The following is a 20,480-nucleotide window of genomic DNA, read 5'->3' on the forward strand; positions in this document are numbered from 1 at the left end:
AAGTGCCATTCGCAACAGGGAAAGCAAGTATACGACGTCATCCCTCAAGTGAATAAAGCTTACTGTTATACTAAAATTGAAGTCACTAAACTGGCACCCTGAAAACGTGACACCCTGAAACCGATTTTTAATCGACGCCTCACTGTTGGCAATGCATGCCTCATTTCGCTCCGGCGCGTTGTACGCCGCGGCCTATCATTTGATGCCCCTGTCACACTGTTACTTTAGATTGTCATACAGCTCGATCTGGACCGCGTGCAGCTACACGCTCACTCGTAGGCTGTCGTCAGCACAGTCATGTCGAGTGAGCTAAACGATTCGGATTGTTGGATCGTGTGGCAGTGACCGTGCTATCCTCGTTGACTCGTTTGGGACCCAGTCGGAGCCACCTGCTGCGCTGATAAACGAGATTTATTAACTAGGCGATCTTAATTTACATGACGCGAATGTTCGTTCTTCATCATGTACAATGATCGAGGCTCATTAGGCCCCTTTCACGAGATACGATATCGCATGCGAATTCCTTTCCTTGCATACGCGCTTTGCTTTTAAAATGATACATCGCAAATGTATATCACAAGAAAAATCGCACCATGTGAAACCGCGCCTCTCAAGCGCCAGCGGCCGAAACGAGGATCGTCGAGTTAGTGCTCGCCAGCTCAAAATAGGCTTCCTTGGCATAAAATATTGCTCATCGCACATGCCAGTGCTGTGCTGATCATACCGAATGCTAAGACAACGGCAAGCAGTCGTCAAATCAGCAAAGTCGTGACAAATTTCTTTTAAATGTTCAGCAGCTGGCCATGGCCGCTGGCGTCGCACAACGAGCTGTGAAACGCACATGTGTAGCACGCTTTACAGAACAAAACCTTGTCACAAATATCAAAGAAGCTGACTTACTTTACTCTCCTCACAGCTGCGACCCATTTCTTTCGCCGTTGGGTCTCATAAGATTTGCCAGGAAACCTGTACAACTTTATCCCGGGCTGGCCTTCGTGGTTGTGACAGCCCTTTACGCAGCAGTATCACCGGTTCCACTTGCCTTTTTTTTTTTTCACCTCCGACGCTTGCCGATGAAGCGCATGCCATTGCACCGTCGCAAGACGTATAAAAAAATAAGGAGGCTGGTGAACAAAGCAAAACGGCTTCAACCGGGGCCGAGACTAAATGTAGCGCGCGGGAAAGAACACTCATCGAGCCGGCCGAGCTGCGGCGCCCACTTCCCAACACTGTTGCGTCGCTGCGCCAGATGGCGCCAGAGCAGCCGCAAACTCGACTGTACGGAGCCTATAGCGTTGTTCGAGGGTTATGCGATAGTTTCTTCCGGTAGCGTTGGGGTTCTCAACGCTTTCCGTGAATAAAAAAAATAACATTCTTTGGCGTTACGAGCCAAAACCACGATATGATTATGAGGCCCGCCGTAGTGGAGGGATTCCGGATTAATTTCGACCACCTAGGGTTCTTTAACGTGCACCCAGTGCACGGTTACACGGGCGTTTTTAGATGCGAAGCAGCTTACGGTCGGGGCTATGTCACTCCGTCCCTCCATCCATCCATCAGCCGTGCGGCGTCCACACCCCTACTGCGCATGCGCATCCTCCTCCCCCTCCTCTCCTTGTCTCGTCTCCTTGTCTCATCTCCTCTTCTCTCGGCATTCTTCCTCTCCTCTCCGACGGTCCTCTCCTCTTCGGATTGCGCAACGAATGACAACACCTGCGGCTCCGCGCGCGATAATGCGAAGCAGCTTAGGTTAGAGGCGCGACGGTAGGCGCTGCATACTCCGCTGGGGGCGCCACTGTAGCTCGCGGTATATTGACGCGCGCGCGCGCTCCGCTCCTCTCATTCTGCTCCCGCAACGCACGGTAAATATAACGGTAGCTACGTACCTCAAACGAACGGAAACGACGAACTGAAAACTAATGGGAACTTGAGTCGACCCCATGGCTGCTTCGCATACTACTCAGGGTTCCGCTACGGGACGATGGTGTAATTCTTTTTCAATACTTCGTGGACTTTCCGGGGGCTTACTATCTATCTATCTATCTATCTATGTTTGTGTTTGTATGTATGTATCTTTGTACCTAATCTTTTTCCGCCTACCTGGGTCGTCCGTGGTCGAATGGGTAGCGCATCGGGCTGCTGTGCTGAGGAAACAGGGTTCGAAACCAAGCGTCGGTCCAACTTGGGTCACATAGTATGTGGCAATGCGTACATATGTGCCCCTCTTCAACGAACTTTCACGCCGATGTGGGTCACTGTATATGCGGGACTGGCTCGGGTACCGCTGTTCAATGAATTAAACTCTCCGACTCTGAGCTTAAACTTACAGCGCAAACACCTAAGACGGACCACAAAAGGAAGATTCGACACACACTGGCGTTTGCGTTGTGTTAGGTGTTTGCGCTGTATGTTTAAGTTCAGAACTATATACTGTTGCGTCCCGAATCAGCCGGGCGCATTGTTTGATTGTTTCCCATCGAGGCAGGCCCGTTCATCAGCGTCGCTACAGTGTACTAGCGTCGCCCAGACGGCGACAGTGCCCGACACCGACGTGACGGGCAAACAAGCGCCCCAACTCGGCAGCGCGCATTCTTTGGGTGCTTCCCCCGATGCCACCCCCTTCATAAGCGGCCGCCTACCTGGCAACGCGGCCCGACACCGGCAGTGACGTTCGGACAAAGAATCTCACTTAGAAGCGACCGACCACAACCGCCACCCTTCGTTGGAAGCGGGGATTAGCGCGAAGGCCATTCTCCCGACCCTGGCAAGATGACCGTCGGAGGGCAAGAAACTAAGCCACCGACTTTCGTGGAAGGAGTGGGAACCCCCTGTTTCAGGATTGCCTCGTCCTTGCTTCGAAGGTGCAACAGTAGAGGCGGAGTTCAGTGAACAATACAACCCCTCTGATTGGCCGCATCAAGGTCATCTGATTATCTAGTCGGGGCAACTAAGGAAGACGAATGTTTTATAAGGAGACACCTTCGGTGCAGTGGTGCGTCCTGACGTGTTCTGATATGTGCTCAGACGTAGTGAGCTGAGACTTTCAAAGTGCTCTCCCATGGAGTGGGCTTCCATATTTGGAGCCACTGTAAATATGTAGAATAAACCCTTTTTCTATCGCTCTTGCTCCCGGCCGTGCTCATCCCTTTGGATGAAGGATCATCGGCCTAAACGCTACCCGAGTCTCAACTGTACCAACTAGGCCTAAATGAAGTTTTACTCAAACTCTCTGACGCCGACTTGGAGCACTAGGTATGTGACACTCTCTCTGTGCTGATCTCCAATGAACCTCTTTGATGCCAACTTGGGTCACCGGGTATGTGCCAGTGAGTGTGTGCCGCTCTATGATGACAAAAAGATATCCTTTAAATTTCTCCGGTGCTGGGCGCAATTGAACCCACGTGACACGATTTCCTCAAGGACAGCTGACCGATGCTTTAGCAGGCTGCGCCACAAATACAGTGGGTATGTGCAGCTTTTCAATGAATGTCTGTCACGAGGCGAAGTTAGAACGCAGGCGATAGCTTGCGCGGACAAGAAACGCGCGGATAACACAGGCTTCCGAGAGCGAGGGTGACGTGGATTCGCGGTGATGACCTCACGTGGCGCGGCAGCAGGTGTTCCCTTTCGCCCGCTCTGCTTCGTCGACGCGCGCACGTGACGTGACGTCGCAGCCAATGGGAATTTAGGTGGCGTTTCGCTGCTACAGACACCGGATTTTTCGCTCAATGGGCCATTCGACGCTTTCGCTTCAAAAGTAGTGCGACCTCTGGGCGTGTTAGCCTCTTGAAGACTCATGCGGCAGCGTCCAATGCTTTTGAAAATGACAGTGAATAGCTTTCTTTGGAAGTTGCCAATTCTTTTTACTTTTAATTTTCTGGGACTTTAAAGCGCTACACGTGTGAATGTATCAACGTCTAGTTTCTGATGAGGACAACATGTGAAAGTAGACACTGAAACTATCAAATATTTTGCGAGGTATTTCATTTGACCTAGCGGTTGTTGACAAAGTTTGATGGCAGGCCAGTCGCATTTGCTTAGCTTGTACCCCATTGTGCATTATATAAATAGGCCGATAGTTTATCCTCTCTCCATGTCGCTCTCCATCCTCTCTCCATGTCGGACACATTGGTGTTCGACCAATGTCGAATACCAATGTGTCCGACATTGGTGTTCCAGTTACTTTTGTGCTTCAATGCATAAAAGAGTGTTTTCTTAAAAAGTAACTGGAATGTCAATGCATTTCGTCGGACACTTTGAAAATTAATACCTCGAAACTGGTGTAGTTAAGAAAATTCGTTCCAAGTGGATACGCCTTGCAAGTTCACCTGCTATAATTCGTAGGTTTAAATATGTGCCGTAAAGTAATAAATGAAAAAGTTAATTAGCGTAGTTATGTTAATTATTTAATTAATCATTTTAATTTCTCGTAAAAGTAATGGCCGCCTCATCGAGTAATTTAGATCAAGGGTTAGAACTCTGCTATCTGCCACAGACAATCTTCACCAATTTTGGGACCTTCTAAAAAAAGCCCGGTATACGCTACAGCCACTGTCATAGTGGCAAGTTGCGTAATGTTTAATTCGCCATTGTCGTCATGGGAAACAAGCTTTAACTTCAAATGACCGCAGCGATCAGAGTAATATGACAAGGCCAGGGAGGTTATGCGCTTTAATTCACGGATGCTAGCGCATGGTTACGGCAGTTAACGTGAACAATACGATTCCAGTAGCCGGCAAACAGAGCAGTAATATGGAGAACATGACCTGAACTAAATCTGTATTCTTTGATGTCACAGAATTACCGCGTCCGTTCCTTCGACCCAGCCGTAGTGTTTGAGGGCGTGGAAGTGGAGCGCCGGCGATCTGTAGTTGACGATGCCGTCCCTACGGAAGCAGGACTGCAGCAAGTGTCCCATCACGAGCACGATGAAGAAGACCGCGTTGTACATTATGTTGAGCGTCTGCAGCGCGGGCTGGCAGCGCTCGTGCTCGCTGGCATCCACCAGGGGCCGCCAGCCGACTATGGTGAGGAGTAGGAAGTAGTGGCGGAGCACGTTCTTTCGAGAGAAGCTGAGCACCACCGACGTGGAGACCTCCATGGTGCTGTGCATGTCCAGGAAGGCGCCAGAGTGAATGCCCACGTAACTAGTGTTGCTGCACATGATCTGCGGTGGCGGTGAGCAGCTGTCCGAGGAGTGCCGACTCTCCTCCTCGGTCAGGGGCGCGTCTTCGGCCGGAGTCACGACAATCTCCATTGCCATCTGCACCGGGTGAAGGGCGGGTATTTCGAGTGTTACTATACATTTGCGCGCTTTTATTCACACATCTCAATGGCATGCCGAATGCTGCTATCTAAGAAGCAAGGAGAAAGGTATTCAAATAACCAAAAATTCAGTGGCGATCTATAGCTGTAACTGCGACAAGAATAAGTTAGCATTACGTCGCACCTCCTTGAGGTTTCGGATCCATGAATGAAACCGTGTTTGCCACATTGCAAAGTGCCGTTCAGGAGCTCACTCGGCATACGTCCTGCCTCTTTGAGGAGCGAAGTGCAACTGACTTTCCATTTAGACCAGTGAGTCGTACTCACATAGAGCGGTTGATTCGTTCGCTCATTTCTACTCAAGACGCTATGTTGCTGCTCAAACATCAAGTACTAAACGACCGGTCCCGTAACAGGAAAGCCATCCTCGGATTCGACCTCACTCAAGCCTTAGACAGTATTTCCCATGCAGCTATCCTTGACCAGATCGCCCACCTCCACCTGGGAGAGCAATCTTACAATTACATTCGTGACTTCCTCTGCAATCGCACGGCCACCTTCTCGGCCGGGGATTTAAGATCAGACCACCTCCCCTTGGCAGCAAAGGCACCCCGCAATGTTCAGTTATCCTTCCTATGCTTTTTAAATTAGTCATGATTGGCCTTGCCCAGCAACTACAACGAGTCGACAATATCAACCATACCATCTACGCCGACATCACCATCTGGGCGTACCGAGGCAGTGATGGTCAAGTGGAGTCAGCCCTCCAAACGGCGATTGACACGGTTGAAGCATATCTCCAAGGAACCAGACTGAGCTGTTCGCCGACTAAATCGGAGCTTCTTCTCTACAAGCCCATTCAGCGGGGACGCCCTCCCAAACACCAATCTGATCCCCGACCCTGTGACGCTATCACCCTACGCCTTCAAGATGGCAGTCCTAGACCACACGTCCTTAGTATCCGGGTCCTCGGTCTCGTCATCTCTACCAACGGCTCCAATGCCTTGGCTCTCAACAAGATCTGCGCCCAATCTCAAGACACTCTACGCCTTCTTCAACGTATCTTCAACCGACGAGGGGGGCTCAAAGAAGAAAGCCTTCTCCGCCTCGTACAGTCCTTTGTCATATGCCACATTACCTACGTTGCTGCGTACCTCAACTGGTACCGGGCTGAGCAAAACAAGCTCGACACTCTCATACGAGGGGTCTACAAGCAAGCACTTGGCCTCCCGCATTACAACAGCACTGAACTCTTCAACCAACTAGGAGTTCACAACACCCTTGCCGATCTCATTGAAGCACAACAACGCTCTCAGCTTGAATGGCTCACCCTTACTGAAACGGGACGCTTTATTCTATCCACGCTTGGCTTCACTTAACATCAGCAACAGGGGCCCAAACAATCGATCCCAACTGACATCCGTAGCTGGATACACACAGACCCTATCCCTAAAAACATGCACCCTGAACACAACAGGGCCCGGCGCCAAGCTCGAGCCGGCGCTATCATAAAAGCCCTTGCTCATGTACCTGGCGTCACATTTGTTGATGCAGCCCAATATTGCCATGGCACACGATTTGTGGCCGTCGCGCCACATGCGATGGAGTCCTACAACGCGCCTCCAGCGTCACTACCCCAACTGCCGAGACGGCTGAAGAAGTGGCCATCGCCCTGGCCACTCTAGATCCCACCTATCACACCATCGCGTGTGACTCTCACTCAGCCGTCACTAACTTCAGCAAATGCCGTATTTCTCCTCAAGCTCTTCGTATCATCCGCCAGGCACCACGCTCTAAAGACAGCATGATCTCCCTGACATGGATCCCGGCCGATGCGGGCCCTGTCCACCCACACCTCCCCAACCTCAACGATGTTACCCACTCTGTTGCGCGAGGCCTAGTCAACCGCGCCGGAGACACTGGAGAGGAGTTGGACACCAGGGACAATCTGACCACTTATAACGATCTCGTTAAGGTATTTTACTTCAGTCGCCGAATCTTCCCCCCACCTCACCCCAAGTTCAGCCGGGCGCAGGCTACCACCCTGCGTATGCTACAAACAAATAAGTACCCTTCACCTGCCCGCCTCCACCTTATTTTCCCTGAAGTTTACAGTACCCCCAACTGCCGGTGCTGTGGCACTCACCCGGCTACGCTTCCGCATATGCTGTGGGAGTGCCCAGCACAGTACACACACATTAACACCACGACCCTCTCGTCGAGGTTGCGTGAGGCTCTGCGGAGCTCCGCCCCCGACGACCAAACCTGGGCGACCCAGCACGCCCGTGCGGCGGCGGCGAGGCAAGCCCTCGACGTCCCCTCATGGGAGGCTTAGGCCTGACCATCATAAAGTGCTGGTTCTACAATAAAAGTTTATTCCTCCTCCATTTCATATGCGAACTGTACCCTGTTATAACATATCCGTACTTCTTATTTCATATTATTTCGTTAAGCGTGGAGAGCAGTATGTGCCCTCGTGGACACATTTACTGTCCACGGGAGTCGTGAGAAGAGTATATCACTTCAGGAGGGCCTTCTGATGATGCAGTTTAGAGCCGCACGCACCTCGTGCGGCTGCTGCGGGCCGTTCTGAGGCTGTGCTGTGTTTATGGGGCACGCTGTAGTGGGGACTGCGGATTAATTTTGACCACCTGGGGTTCTATAACGTGCACCTAAACCTAAGTTTTTGCATTTCGCCCCCATTGAAATGCGCCCGCCATTGCCATTGCCTTAATTGACTAAGATATTAGCTGTCTTAGGGACTGAGCGATTCGATGCTCTGGTTTTGTTTTACTGCTATAGAACGCACGCGTGGTTTCGAAGTTATTGAGCGCGCTCTTTCCTCTAGGGCGTATATATTTGTGTACGCAAATACAACTGTTGGTAGTCGGTGCACGTCCTGTCTGGTCTTTTGCTCTTGTCCCGTTTTTCGCCATAAATCATGCGTGTCTTTCAATAATGAAACACAAATCAGTGGGGGGAAACTCTACCACCAGTGGCTTAGCCAGGAAATTTGTTCGGGAGGGGGGCTCACGTTGCATCGCGGCCTCCTCCTTATAGAATTTGTCGAGAGATCAAATGCATGAATACCAACTCCATTGCCATTGCCAATGCCATTGTACGTTGAGGATGCTGCAAACGAATTATTGAACGCTACGCACTGCCAAGTAAAATATGTATTTTTTCATAAAAGAATATATTCGTATGTCCAAAAAATTGTGGCAGCAATAACTGATATCAATGCTTTCGCGCTTTTTTTGTCTATTTAATAATTCGAAACTATTCGAAACCCACAAAACAGTGCATGCGGCTGATATGAAAAACGTAAATTCCATGAAATGGACAAGTTGAGGACAAATCTTTTGAGGAATCTGTCATTCAAGAACCTTGTTTACATTTTTGTACATATGCAACGCCAGGGAAAAACCTCAATGACGTTGTCCTTCGTTGCAATAGATTGCGCAGGAGCAGCTGTTACGGGTCGTGTATCGTAATTACACCGAGATTATAGTCGCAACAGTGAGTACATATAAAAAGCAGTAGTTTTGCAAAATATACATTAGAAATGCGAAGATACAATGGAATATACAAACGCGAAGATACAACTTGAAGGGCAAAAAAGTGTTGCTGGTAACAAAGTTCACTGCTTGTATACACAAAACCTCGGAACAAGATATTTAAATATACGCATAAGTCTCCAATAAATCTACGTATTTGAGCAAACGTCACTGTACGCGTGTATAATGCGTCAAACATTACAAATAAGCATGTTGCGCAGTCACAGATAGTAAACTTTACGGATAGAAAGACAGACGATCTAGGGAAGAACAAAACTATGATAGCAGAAATCGTGATAAGTACTTGGGCCATTCGGCGGTCGTGACAGCACCATATGGGTAGAATAATAGAGGAATAATGCAGAATTCAGTAAGAAAATGTGTAATTTAACTGCCTGCTGAGCGGCAACAAATATTCTGCACCCAAAATTAAAGAATGGTATTGCTTCGGTTCAAAAAAAAAAAAAAAAGTAGAAGCAGGTGGCTAAAAAGGAAGGAAAAGGCCAATCGAAAGCCACAGATGATGCGGCAAGTTGAACTACCCAACATCCGAGTGTGTTTGTTGGGAAACACCGCGTGGGCCGGGCTTTCAATGAGCAAGGTCGGTCACAATTGGTTATTGATGTCCTCGTAATTTTTGTATTCGCGTGATAATTTTGATCATCATGCTAACTGTTAAAATAAACGGCGAAAATTTCTGCGGTTTTAAAAGCTAATACATACGTTTTCATAATTACGAGTATATGGCCCTGAAGGAACAGAGCTTTTAATTGCATTGATTTTTGCCGCTTGGCTATCTAAAGGACAAACTTCACTCGGCGGGGAAGTTAAGCGTAGTGGTCAATGACTTCGGACACGTTGATGCCGACGTCTCTGTGGGCGTATAGAAGCGCCAGCCTAACCATGCGTTCCTCAGACATTGTAGAGCGCAAGTAGTTTTTAGTAATTTCATGTTAAAAATATTCTCTCTGCGCTGGCAGTGGTCACTGAAAGGGTGACTAGAATCTGCGGCAGTTTGTACACATTTACATAGAACCTGCAGTCGCAATGAGAGAGGGCATCTATTCCGGTGCTAAAACCTAAAAAACACTCCTTCGATGTAGTTGGCATCCTTGTTTAGGTACCTTGCAGAAACAGTAAGCTGTTCGATTCCAGCAATATCCGTCGTTTCGAAGTATGGAGAAGCAGCCTATAGCGTTTGCTAATGCATCTTTTCACCACAAATTTTCATAATGTCGTTTTGCACATCTGGGCTTAAATACGCGACATTTCTGGGGCAACTTTCCAAATGGTTCTTCAGATATGTATCTCCACAATCAGCTCGTATGCGAAGAAATGCTCTGAAAATACCAGTATTTTCAGCGGGGGCTTTGCTTAAATCCATAGGACCACTGTCCCTATGGCGACGGAGAGCCAGACCTTGTCGCCCGCAAAAGAGAACTGCCTCAATAATAGGCCACTAACTTTGTTCTGTTTTCTTTTATTTTACTTTGCCTGCCCTGGTCCAGTTGATCGATCACACTGGGCGCGCTTCCTGAAAATGCTTGGAGAAAATTATCAGCTGCCAGCTGACAGTCACGGTGATATTTAGTACTTTCATGTGTGTGGAAGATTACGAGCGCGTGCTTCCATTTCTGGAACGGCTTGGACACGAGGGCTCCACGAGTTTTTAAGAACATTAAACCCATAAAGTTCCAAAATTGAAAATCTGAAGCACGCCTTTGGAAATGTCAGTGCACCTTTCGCGTCAAAAGTTTGAGAACTTTACAGCCATAAAGTTTCGGAAATGAAATCCATGCGCTCCGTAGATTCCGCGGTCGCTGCGAGATGCCGCAACGCGCCCGCTCGCTATCGAAAAGCCCTTGAAAGTTTGTGCTCGCATGGGTCGCCTTACGTGACGTGCCTCCAGGTGCAAGGGCGTTGCCCCGAAGTCTAGCCAGAGTTCGCAATGTTCGTGCCGAATGTGCTTTCGAGCGTGAAAAATTCATTGTAGACAAAATCCAGAATGATTCCCGGCGCCAGTGGTAGTTTTGGTCGGCGGTGAATGCCAGCACGAAAAAATTTCGGGGGAGGGGGGGGGGGGCTGAAGCCTTGTTAGCCCCCCCCCCCCCCCCCCCCCCCCCGTGGCTACGCCCCTGTCTACCACCCATACCTGCGATACAGTAGTGGTGCAGGTCGAGGCATCTCCCCTTTATGCCTCTCTCACTTTCTCTCTATACCACCCATAACATATTTTATTATACACCACGAGAAACAGTTCAGCGCGCGTCAATATTGCGAAAGCTGTAGTAAACAGTGGTGGTCGACGGCTGAGCAGTGCACCATCTTGTGCGGTATAACGTTGGGCGACGTCCACGCGGTACCGCTCGAAATTGTTCCAATACAAATGCGGCGAAGTAATTGTAGCTTTAATGTTCTAGGATTACTCCGGAAAGAGGGGCCGAGCCGGGAAATTGCTACTGCCCAAGAAGCTCTGGCGCAACGGCAAAAGCAGAGCGAGAGAGAGAGATAGAGAGAGAGAGAAAATGTCACAGTTTCGCCCTAAGGGCGAAGCGATGAATGCGATAGCAACACAGCAATGTCATACGAAGTGAGGTGAGCGGCTTTGGTAGCAATTTGAATTGTAGTAAACATGAGCTGGATTAAGTAAGCAGGTGTGCTGCGGCGTAAGTAGACCGACATGAAGAGAGACTCGATGACCACGAGAAGGCGCGTGTGAAACGGTGGTGTTGATGAGAAGCGCTTACCGTGGGCAGCGCGTGCGAAGGGACACACCTGTAGTGCTGCACTGCCGATCTGGGCAGCATTGCATGTGTAGCGTGCGTTGGAAAATGTGGCCCGACTATTACTAACTGAATGAACAAGCGTGGTGTGAGCGCGCACAAACAAACATGAATAGATCACACTGAATGACTGCAGCCAACGACTGTCAAAACGCTGGCAGCGGGCGAAGGTACGTGCGGTCTATCGCTTCAACGGAAACTGAGCGGCGAATGCGCATAAAGGTCAGAGCCGTGCGGAGATAAGAGACGGTGCGGTCGAACGAACGACGAGCGCGGTTGTTGGCAGAGAAGCGCCCCCCCCCCCCCCCCTGCTCCCTCCGGCGCTGGCTTTCCGCTTCCTTGCTTGCGCGTGGGAGATTGAGTGCGTTCGCTTTCCGTGATAGCGCGCGTCCCCGCACGCTGCCTCTGGGGCATACGGCGCGCGGCGAAGATTTTATCTATACGGAACCTCACGGCGACGCCGACGGCGACGGCGACGGCGACGCCGACGGCAGAAATCCGGTTGAAGTGTCCATATAATTGCTATCGCAATAAAAGAAAAACTAGGGATTTTCGATCTCGGTGTGCTGCGGCCGGTCGTGCACAGTTTTCACCGGAGGAGCGATCGGCGTACATTGGGTGGAGGGCGTCATTGTGGGCGTGAGCGATGGCGCAAGCAGGGGACGGGGTGCGGATGAGGATATTCTCGATGCCGTTCGCCCTCCTCACTGGCTACGTCCGCAGCCTCCACAGTGCTACGGGGGAACGAGTGAGATGGAGTAGACATGGAGCTACAATGTGCAATTGTGCGATAATCGCACTCGACCCCTCAATCCTGCCTCTGTCTCTAATCCCTTAATTCCTAAACATTTTTACAAATAGCACGGTATACAGTGCTGGCATCAGGCGTGCTGGATGTGTGGACGCAGTGCGGCGCCATCGACCGCTACCGCCCGGCGTCAACCAAAAAATTAAATGGCATTCCTGAGCGTCTGCTTGGGCCGATACCTGCACGAACATACGTGCACCAAAGTACATATACTCTTCCAAAGTGCACGAACGATACCTGAACGAACAGCTGCCGCCAATAATTCTTGCTGCACGATCCCTCTCGAGTTTCGATATGTTTTATACCGGAACAAAGCATATCTCTGTTCGTTTATTGGAACTGATTTACTCCATTACATTTCTTCCGGTGTAAATTGGGGGGTAAAAATTACTGTAGGAACTCCCTAGTGGGACTTCTCAGATAGTTCGTAAGCATTCTTTGCAGTCGCTCATCTTACACACATACGTCACGTCCCTGACGTGTCCGAGTGCGTCTGGCCGTATGAGGGCGACGTTTGGCTAATGAATAAATGAATTAATTAGACATACTTAGTCGTATGATGACGTTTACTTATTTAGGATTAACTAATCTCACCGTGTTGACGTTTGCTTATTTAGGCTTGTGTTAAGCTTAATTACTCTTGATAAGCTAATTAATTTAAAATTTAATTAGCCTCATTATTAATTACCCTCAATTGTCGTTACGCTTAAGTATAGTGTTATCGTAATTAATCTTAGTATTTTGTTAACGTTAATTACTGAATCAAATTTTAGTAGTCGTACGTAGTCATAAGTCATTCTCATATATACCCCCATAGGACCTCATGTATACCTATGAAGCCATCATGTCACGCGTTACAGACAGACAGACGGACGAAAAGATTTCCGAGGGAAGTAGCCCTAGAAAGCTTACGCATTAAAAAAAAATTGCCCGCCAATCCACTCTGCAACGTTCCCGACACCCTGGCACACTTGCTCTTGGAATGCCCGTGGCATGAAGACAGCGAAATGCAGCCGGAAATGGACGCTAACTGAGCACCACAAGCAAACGAAGACCACCTGTTTGAAACGTGGGAGGCCAAGCTCGCCCTCGGGGACCTGGAAGACCAACGACAACTCGTCGCCAGGGCCAAGAGGGCAGCCGAAGCCAGAGGGTTCCTGGACTAAGGAACCTTCCCACCTCAGGGTGATGCCGGGCCTCGCTCGGGACACTGTTTCAATAATAAACGTTTCTCTCTCTCTCTCTCTCTCCCGCCAATCCACCCTGTGAATGTGGTTGGAAAGCGAAGCTTTTTACGCCACCCTCACGGTGACTGCGGCGCACTTGATATTTCACACACCAAAACGTAACTTTAACCACGGCCTTTATTATTATTTACTTCACAATAATGTTCACTACTGCTTTATGATCGGTGTGATATACACTACTAGACTATCCCATAGTGGGGTAGTCTAGAAAATGAACCGAAGCAGTTACTAGGCTGGAAGGGTTTCGAATGACGTCAACCCTCTTTCAAGCAGCTGCATAAGCTTTGCAACAGCTGCAATCTAATCTTACGGACCGCGCCGAGCCTGTTTCCGTTGTTTGCCCGCAGCCCTTATCATCCATAATGTTGGCTCATCAATTTGAAGCTTGTTTTTGTGGTTTTTCTTGCGAAAACGAGTGCTTAGTTGTACGCTGAATGCCTGAATTCAAGTAAGCTATACTGCTATACCTGCAATTGTTAGCGGTTCGTCGGGATCCTTTTTTGGTTACAACGACGGACACGACAGAACCCTTGGCTGGTAGAGGTACAAAGCTTCGCTTTAAAACCGCTGGCACGTGCATATATATATCTAAACCTGAAGGCATCACTTCCGCGTTTAGGTGCTAACAGTGCGCAAAATTGATGTTTACTGCTTTCCACTAAATTAGGAAAGCGTTTTTGACGCTTATGAAGGTCGATTTCGAGCGCTTATCTTCGGCCTTTTTCAGTGCTTTACGAAAATTGTGTGGAAGCTGTGGGTTTCATTTAGACTTATTCGAACGTTCCTTTTTTTATTTCCTTTTTTTATTAGAAGAGATGAACACTGATATGCTCGATCATTGAGGCGCCTCCGTTATTTATGCCCGTGCAGCTCTACCTGGTTTAACGTATGGGCAGCAACTGTCGTTAGCGAGGAGATAAGCGCATCCGAGCGACGCCAATGACGCCACGGTTCAAAAACTGCTCGACCGCAAGGGCCGCTTGATTCGCAGAGATGATTCACGCAATGCTGCTACGGAAACACAGTCCCGGCGATGATATACAGGAGTAGCTTGCAACAACGTACATAAAAAACAATAACGAAGAAATTCTCTCTACAAGTTGATGTATGGTTTTGTGACAACGCCGATGGAGAAAAAGACGACCCCAAGTCACTAAACGCCGTAGTTTAGGGAAGGGGTTGGGTGGGGAACTAAGCGGAAATGGCGTGCCAGAATGCACTTTTTTCCCCCCGTTGCTTAATTCTGCTACCATTTATGGCGGTACCGTCCTTTGCGGGTCCGCAACGTGCTTTAGTATCACGTAGCATCTTCTTTTGAGCCATTATGCTCAAAATGATGTCTACGTCCATCGCGAATTGATGTTCTTTTTAAAATAAGATTACGTGCCTTATTAGAAGTGCCGGCTAGCAACGTCATTTTCTCGGCATCAAATTTTATTCTCTTTTTCAAACCTCGACTTTAGCTGGATAGTTGGCGAGCACCATTTGCCTGAGCCGCATACGTTTTACAGCAGAGCTGTTAAAGCCTCGCTAGGTTGGTCTCGTTGTCGTGCGCAGCATCGCCGAGTTGGGAGAGAGTGAAATCAGAGCATAGGAGGTGCAGAGAGAGGAAGAAAGAGAGACAGACAAAGGGCGAGAGAAATAAATAAAACGAAATTAACTTCCTTGGCGAGTACTTCCCGGGTACCCACGGTCCGAAGGCGAGCGTAATGACCACTGCGATATACACCCACGCTTGCAGAACATGCATTTATGGGAACTATGTACTAATTATGTATGCACTTCTCTGTAAAACTGACATCGTTGATGAATAAACTTGAAACCATATGGTTGCATTGTACCGACGATTGTAACACAACTTGCTATGGGCGAGAGAAATAGAAAATGAGCGACACACACACAGAAGACATATAAACTTTCTGGGCGAGACGCAATTCGAACTCGGGTACCCATGGTCCGAAGGCAAGCGTAATGACCACTGCGATGTATACACCCACGCTTGCAGAACATGCATTTATGGGAAACGTATGGTTGGATTGTACCGACGATTGTAACACAACTTGCTATGGGCTAGAGAAAGAGAAAATGAGCGAGAAAGAAAGAAGACAATATAAACTTTCTGGGCGAGACGGGATTCGAACCCGGGTACCCGCGGTCCGAAGGCAAGCGTAATGACCACCGCCATGTATACACCCACGCTTGCAGAGCTACGCTGTTTCATGAAATTTCAAAAGCATGGAACTAGCCTAATTTTCTTCTGCTGGTCACTTTACAACGTTTGAGCCAGACCACAGAAGGAATTCCCTCTGATAGCATTCTTTTTTTTTTTTTTTTTTTGTGGCTAAGAAAAGGAATGGGGTCCGGATGGAGCGCAATGTAAAATGGTACATTCCACAGTGAAGCGAAAACTAGGTCGAAGGGTTTGCCCGTCGTATTACCAACGAGCAACTTGTGCTTCCGCCCGCGATAGTGACAGTATCTATCTGGATGAATTGCCCTACACACTTCTTGGTAGATCCACATAGCCGTTAGACGGAATGATACGAGCGTGAGGTCAACAGTACCGTTGCAGATGTGATGTATGCACTGGCGCGAGAAAAGGGGGCGTTGTGACTCGCGCTGATTTGGAGCCTAACAGCTTTTCTAGCATGCGCCACAAGGGGGTGTTTGCAGTTAAGAGGGCAAACATTGCGCTCGGTAGCGAAGTGAATTATAGACGCTGCTCTAGCGCCCTGCGTGGGTGCGGCGCCGGTCTCACATTTGCGCAGGAGAATAAACACCAATTGTCTGAATTTCGTTTGACGACCTGACTTTAGGTCCCAATGTGCGTAATTTTGTTATGTAGGTATGTCACCGCGTCGAAGAAGGAATTACTTTGCAGGTTGTATATGATGCGACTAGTTGGTAATTAACGTTAGTAGTTGGCTTTAGGCATGAAACCAGGACGTGGGCAATTAAAGAGGCTGTGCTGGGTGAAGAAAAAGAAGTGCTAAAACAACTCAGTGTAGAGACGCCGTGGTTGCTCAGTGGCTATGGTGTTGGACTGCTGAGCACGAGGTCGCGGGATCGAATCCCGGCCACGGTGGCCGCGTTTCGATGGGGGCGAAATGCGAAAACACCCGTGTACTTAGACTTAGGTGCACGTTAAAGAACCCCAGGTGGTCCAAATTTCCAGTCCCTCACTACGGCGTGCCTCATAATAAGAACTGGTTTTGGCAAGTAAAACCCCACAATTTTTAGACGGGAGCCAAGAAAAAAAAAATCACCAGCCCTTCCCCTGTGGAGCGTGGACGTGATCTGCGATTCGCAAACGGCAATTCCCAATTTTGCAAACGGGCGCATATCGCAAGAGGCGTATCACATACTCAAGCGACATCCCATACACCAGGGAGAGGCCGACGTCGATAACCGAAGGCACTTGCTATGGATCCCGGCACACACTGGACAGAGCACTCCCAACGAAGCGGCTCACCGCGTTGCTCGAGGCCTCACTCACCGAGCATCATCGGAGGAAGAGCCCCCGCGGGGTACTGCAAACGTCTGGGCGTGGGAGGATCGTTTGACCAGGTTCCACGACATCACGACACACTACCAGTTACAGAGACGCGTATACCCATTCCCTCACGCTAGGTTAGACAGGGCGCAAGCAGTACACTACAGGCAATTACAAACTGATTCTTACATAAACCCAAGACTGATGCACGCCATGTATCCAGACATGTACACTACAAACAGATGCACATCCTGTGGCGAGGTTGCCATCACATGTTATGGGAATGTCAGGACATAAACAATTCGGGCAGTGCCGACACCTCCGTCTCTTCCACCGCCAGCCTCCGCTCGCGTTGGAAGACCTCACTGCTCAGCTCGAACCTGACAGTACAGCTCTGGGCCGTCCAGCGAGCCGAGGAAGCCGCTTCGAGACAAGGTCTCAGAACCGCGTCCGTGGCGGGTGCCCAGACCCACTAGAAATACGCCGGACTCAAATCTTATCGATTTGATAATAAAGTTGACGTTCTTCTTCCCCTGTGGAGAAAATAGCGGTAAGATAAAATGTTGTCGTGTGTGTACCTGACCTACTACTTTTCATTCCCTTTCCTACTACTCTTCCTTCCCTTTTCGTACTTCTTTTCTTTCCCTTCCGTACTACATGTCCTTCCCTTTCCTTCTACTTTTCCTTCCTTTTCGTGCAAGTTTTCCTTGCGCTACGTTTTACGATTCTCTGCTCGTCGCTGTTGTCACTTGCGTTCGATGTCTCGAGTTTGCCCGGTGGCGTGGTTAGCAGCATTCGCCCACCATTGCCGCTTGCAATTCTTCAAAATTAAATTGCTTCAAAATTAAATCTGTCCATCACGTAAGAGAATGAATGTCTCAAACCCCCCTTAAGCAGGGGATCATACCCCCGTAAACGCGGCCTCCCCATTACGGCGACAGAAGAAAAGTGAACGCTGGAATGATGAGTGGCAACGGCAGAAGACGACGACGACAATGAACGTGGGAGCGTGGCATGAGCGCGTGCCGAGCGCGTGCCGAGCACGAACGCAACCCGAGGGGCGCCAACCAGCCAGCTGCGGAAGAAGACGACGACGCTTGAGCCAATGCTGATGATGATGCCGCGTACACCGGCCCGACCCAACTGAGCCTATATAAAGCTTCGCTTAAAAAAAGAGAACGACGACGACGAAGTGTGGCGTCGTGGTCTATCGCGATTGGGTAACGTGCACGCGCGACATGGTCGAATGAGCGGTGGCATCGTGGTGTTCGGAATATGTGGTGTGCTGCGATTGGACCACGTGTGCGGAGCGTGTGCCCAAAATGGTGCGGTGGAGGGACAAGCGGATCAGAAGAGAGACGGCGGCCATCAGCGAACGACATCGGACGTGGCTGGCATTCCTGGACACCCCAAACGATCCGAAGCCGGCGGCAGGAGCGAGGTCGGAGGCCACCTGGCATTCCGAGATTACCAGGAACGAGCAGGCGGGATCGAGGGCGACTGTGCGGCCGAGGACAACGGAGAGCGAGGCCCGGGCATATATGGGTGCCTGCGTCAACCGCCAGCGAACCCTGACCCGCGACCTTGCACGCGTCGTCGCCGCCCCCGTCTTTGCCACCTGCCACGTCACGCCCTCGACGTCTCCACCAGCCAGAGCCAGCACTAACCACGCCACATCTGCCAGTTTGATGCCCGTGAGCCTACATATGGTGAGAGTGCCGACGGCTCCTTTTATTGCGAAGCATTCTTTCACGCAGTCCTTTCCTGTCTCGCCATACTTCTAACTTCTTTAAAAGAAATGCATGGCCGACAGTGGAATGGAATCGCTGCCTTCGAGCACATCAGCCCAATATTCTAACCACTAGGCCACAGTCGCACGCATACTCCTTTCGTGCCAAAGCCGACTATACTGTTTCAGTAGTTCCGTACAGCAGAGCCAAGGCTTCGTGACCATCGAGCGCAGATTCCTGTGAAGCGAGATGTAGTCCCAGTGTTTGGAACGCGTTGCTTGTCTTAATGGCCTTAACAAGTGGTATAGTCGGAACATGTTTACTTGAAGGCTTCTTTGCATGTTAGAGCTGTGATCTTTTAGGTGATTTTGCTTCGTTTTAGAGCCACCGGAGCGCGAGCTTTTAGGTGATTTTGCTTCGTTTTAGAACCGCCGAGCGCGAGCCGCCGATCGACCGCGAGCCGCCGAGCGCGAGCCGCCGATCGACCGCGAGCAACGAGCGCGAGCCGCCGAGCGCGAGCCGCCGATCGACCGCGAGCAACGAGCCGCCGACCACATATGTGGCAGATATGCGCACTGTGATTCTGCACGAAAAGCGAGAACACTGCTTCCGTAACTTACAAAATATTAATAAAGGCGAATAATTTCACTTGGACGCGTTGAGTCGCCAAATACGACTAACGTAGCGTTGCACTACGTCGAGAGAGATTGGTAAGGGGAACAGTCTTCGGAGATGCTTCCGCGCTGCAGCGCTCGCCACTAGCAGACGACAGGTATAACGGAAGGACACATTTAAGATGTGTTCGCGCTCCATATTGGTCGAAGAAGCATGTACCTTCCACAGTTCTGCATGGAACTACTGAAACAGAGTATAGCACTTTGGTTATCGCGCTCTTTACTCGTGACAGCTCGCGCTTCAAGAATATATAGGCCGTAGTCGCTGACGACGTAACAATCTGTTTCTCTCGCTTACGCCCTCGTCCAGTGCTTTTGTATAACCCAACAGTCGGCATGCCGTAAGCTCGCGCTGAACGGCCGCAGTAGAAAACATGCCGTGGGCGTCAGGCGATCATTGTCACCGCCGTCTTGCTGCTGTCATCACACTCTTGCGTCAGACACATAGTTGTTTGTCTGACACAAACACGTTGGTCAACTTGGTAATGCTTTGCGCGTAATCCTAAACACTGCTGCTTAGCGAGCTACCAGCAAAAAGCTTCGCATAACATCGGTTCCCAGAGTACGTGTGATCTGCCTAATTTTTTCTCACTCGTAGGTCACATAGAATCTCCGAAAATTTTATTTCAGCAGAGACGAAGTTGTTGGATTGTGGCGCTTTGTTTATGAGCATTTCTTGGTTTTTTCTTTTGCTTATTGTAGGTTCACTTCAGTGTGTTGTACTGTGAAGCCCTTGGCTGTGTCCTGTGTCCATTCTTCGACGCACTGCACATCGGCAAGCGTGTCAAGCTTCCGCTAAACAATCAATACACTGGAGCTGACGATATGACTAAGCTCTGCTTACATCTTGGAGCCCCACCTTGTCCATGTGTCGTTGGTGAGGAATGCACCAGGAGGATAGTCTATAGACAATTTCGCTCGCG

General features: G+C 49.6%; 1 protein-coding gene across 1 annotated transcript in view; it reads right to left on the reverse strand.

The window, feature by feature from the left end:
• Window positions 1-4,792: 4,792 nt before the first annotated feature.
• The window catches only part of LOC119434252 (uncharacterized), a 29,951-nt gene continuing 14,263 nt past the window's right edge, over window positions 4,793-20,480 (reverse strand). The window contains exon 2 of the mRNA XM_037701499.2: window positions 4,793-5,263. Within this exon, the coding sequence (XP_037557427.1) occupies window positions 4,793-5,263 (471 nt within the window). The remainder of the gene's footprint in view (window positions 5,264-20,480) is intronic.

The sequence above is a fragment of the Dermacentor silvarum genome, chromosome 1 (genome assembly GCF_013339745.2).
Source record: "Dermacentor silvarum isolate Dsil-2018 chromosome 1, BIME_Dsil_1.4, whole genome shotgun sequence".
NCBI lineage: Eukaryota > Metazoa > Arthropoda > Arachnida > Ixodida > Ixodidae > Dermacentor > Dermacentor silvarum.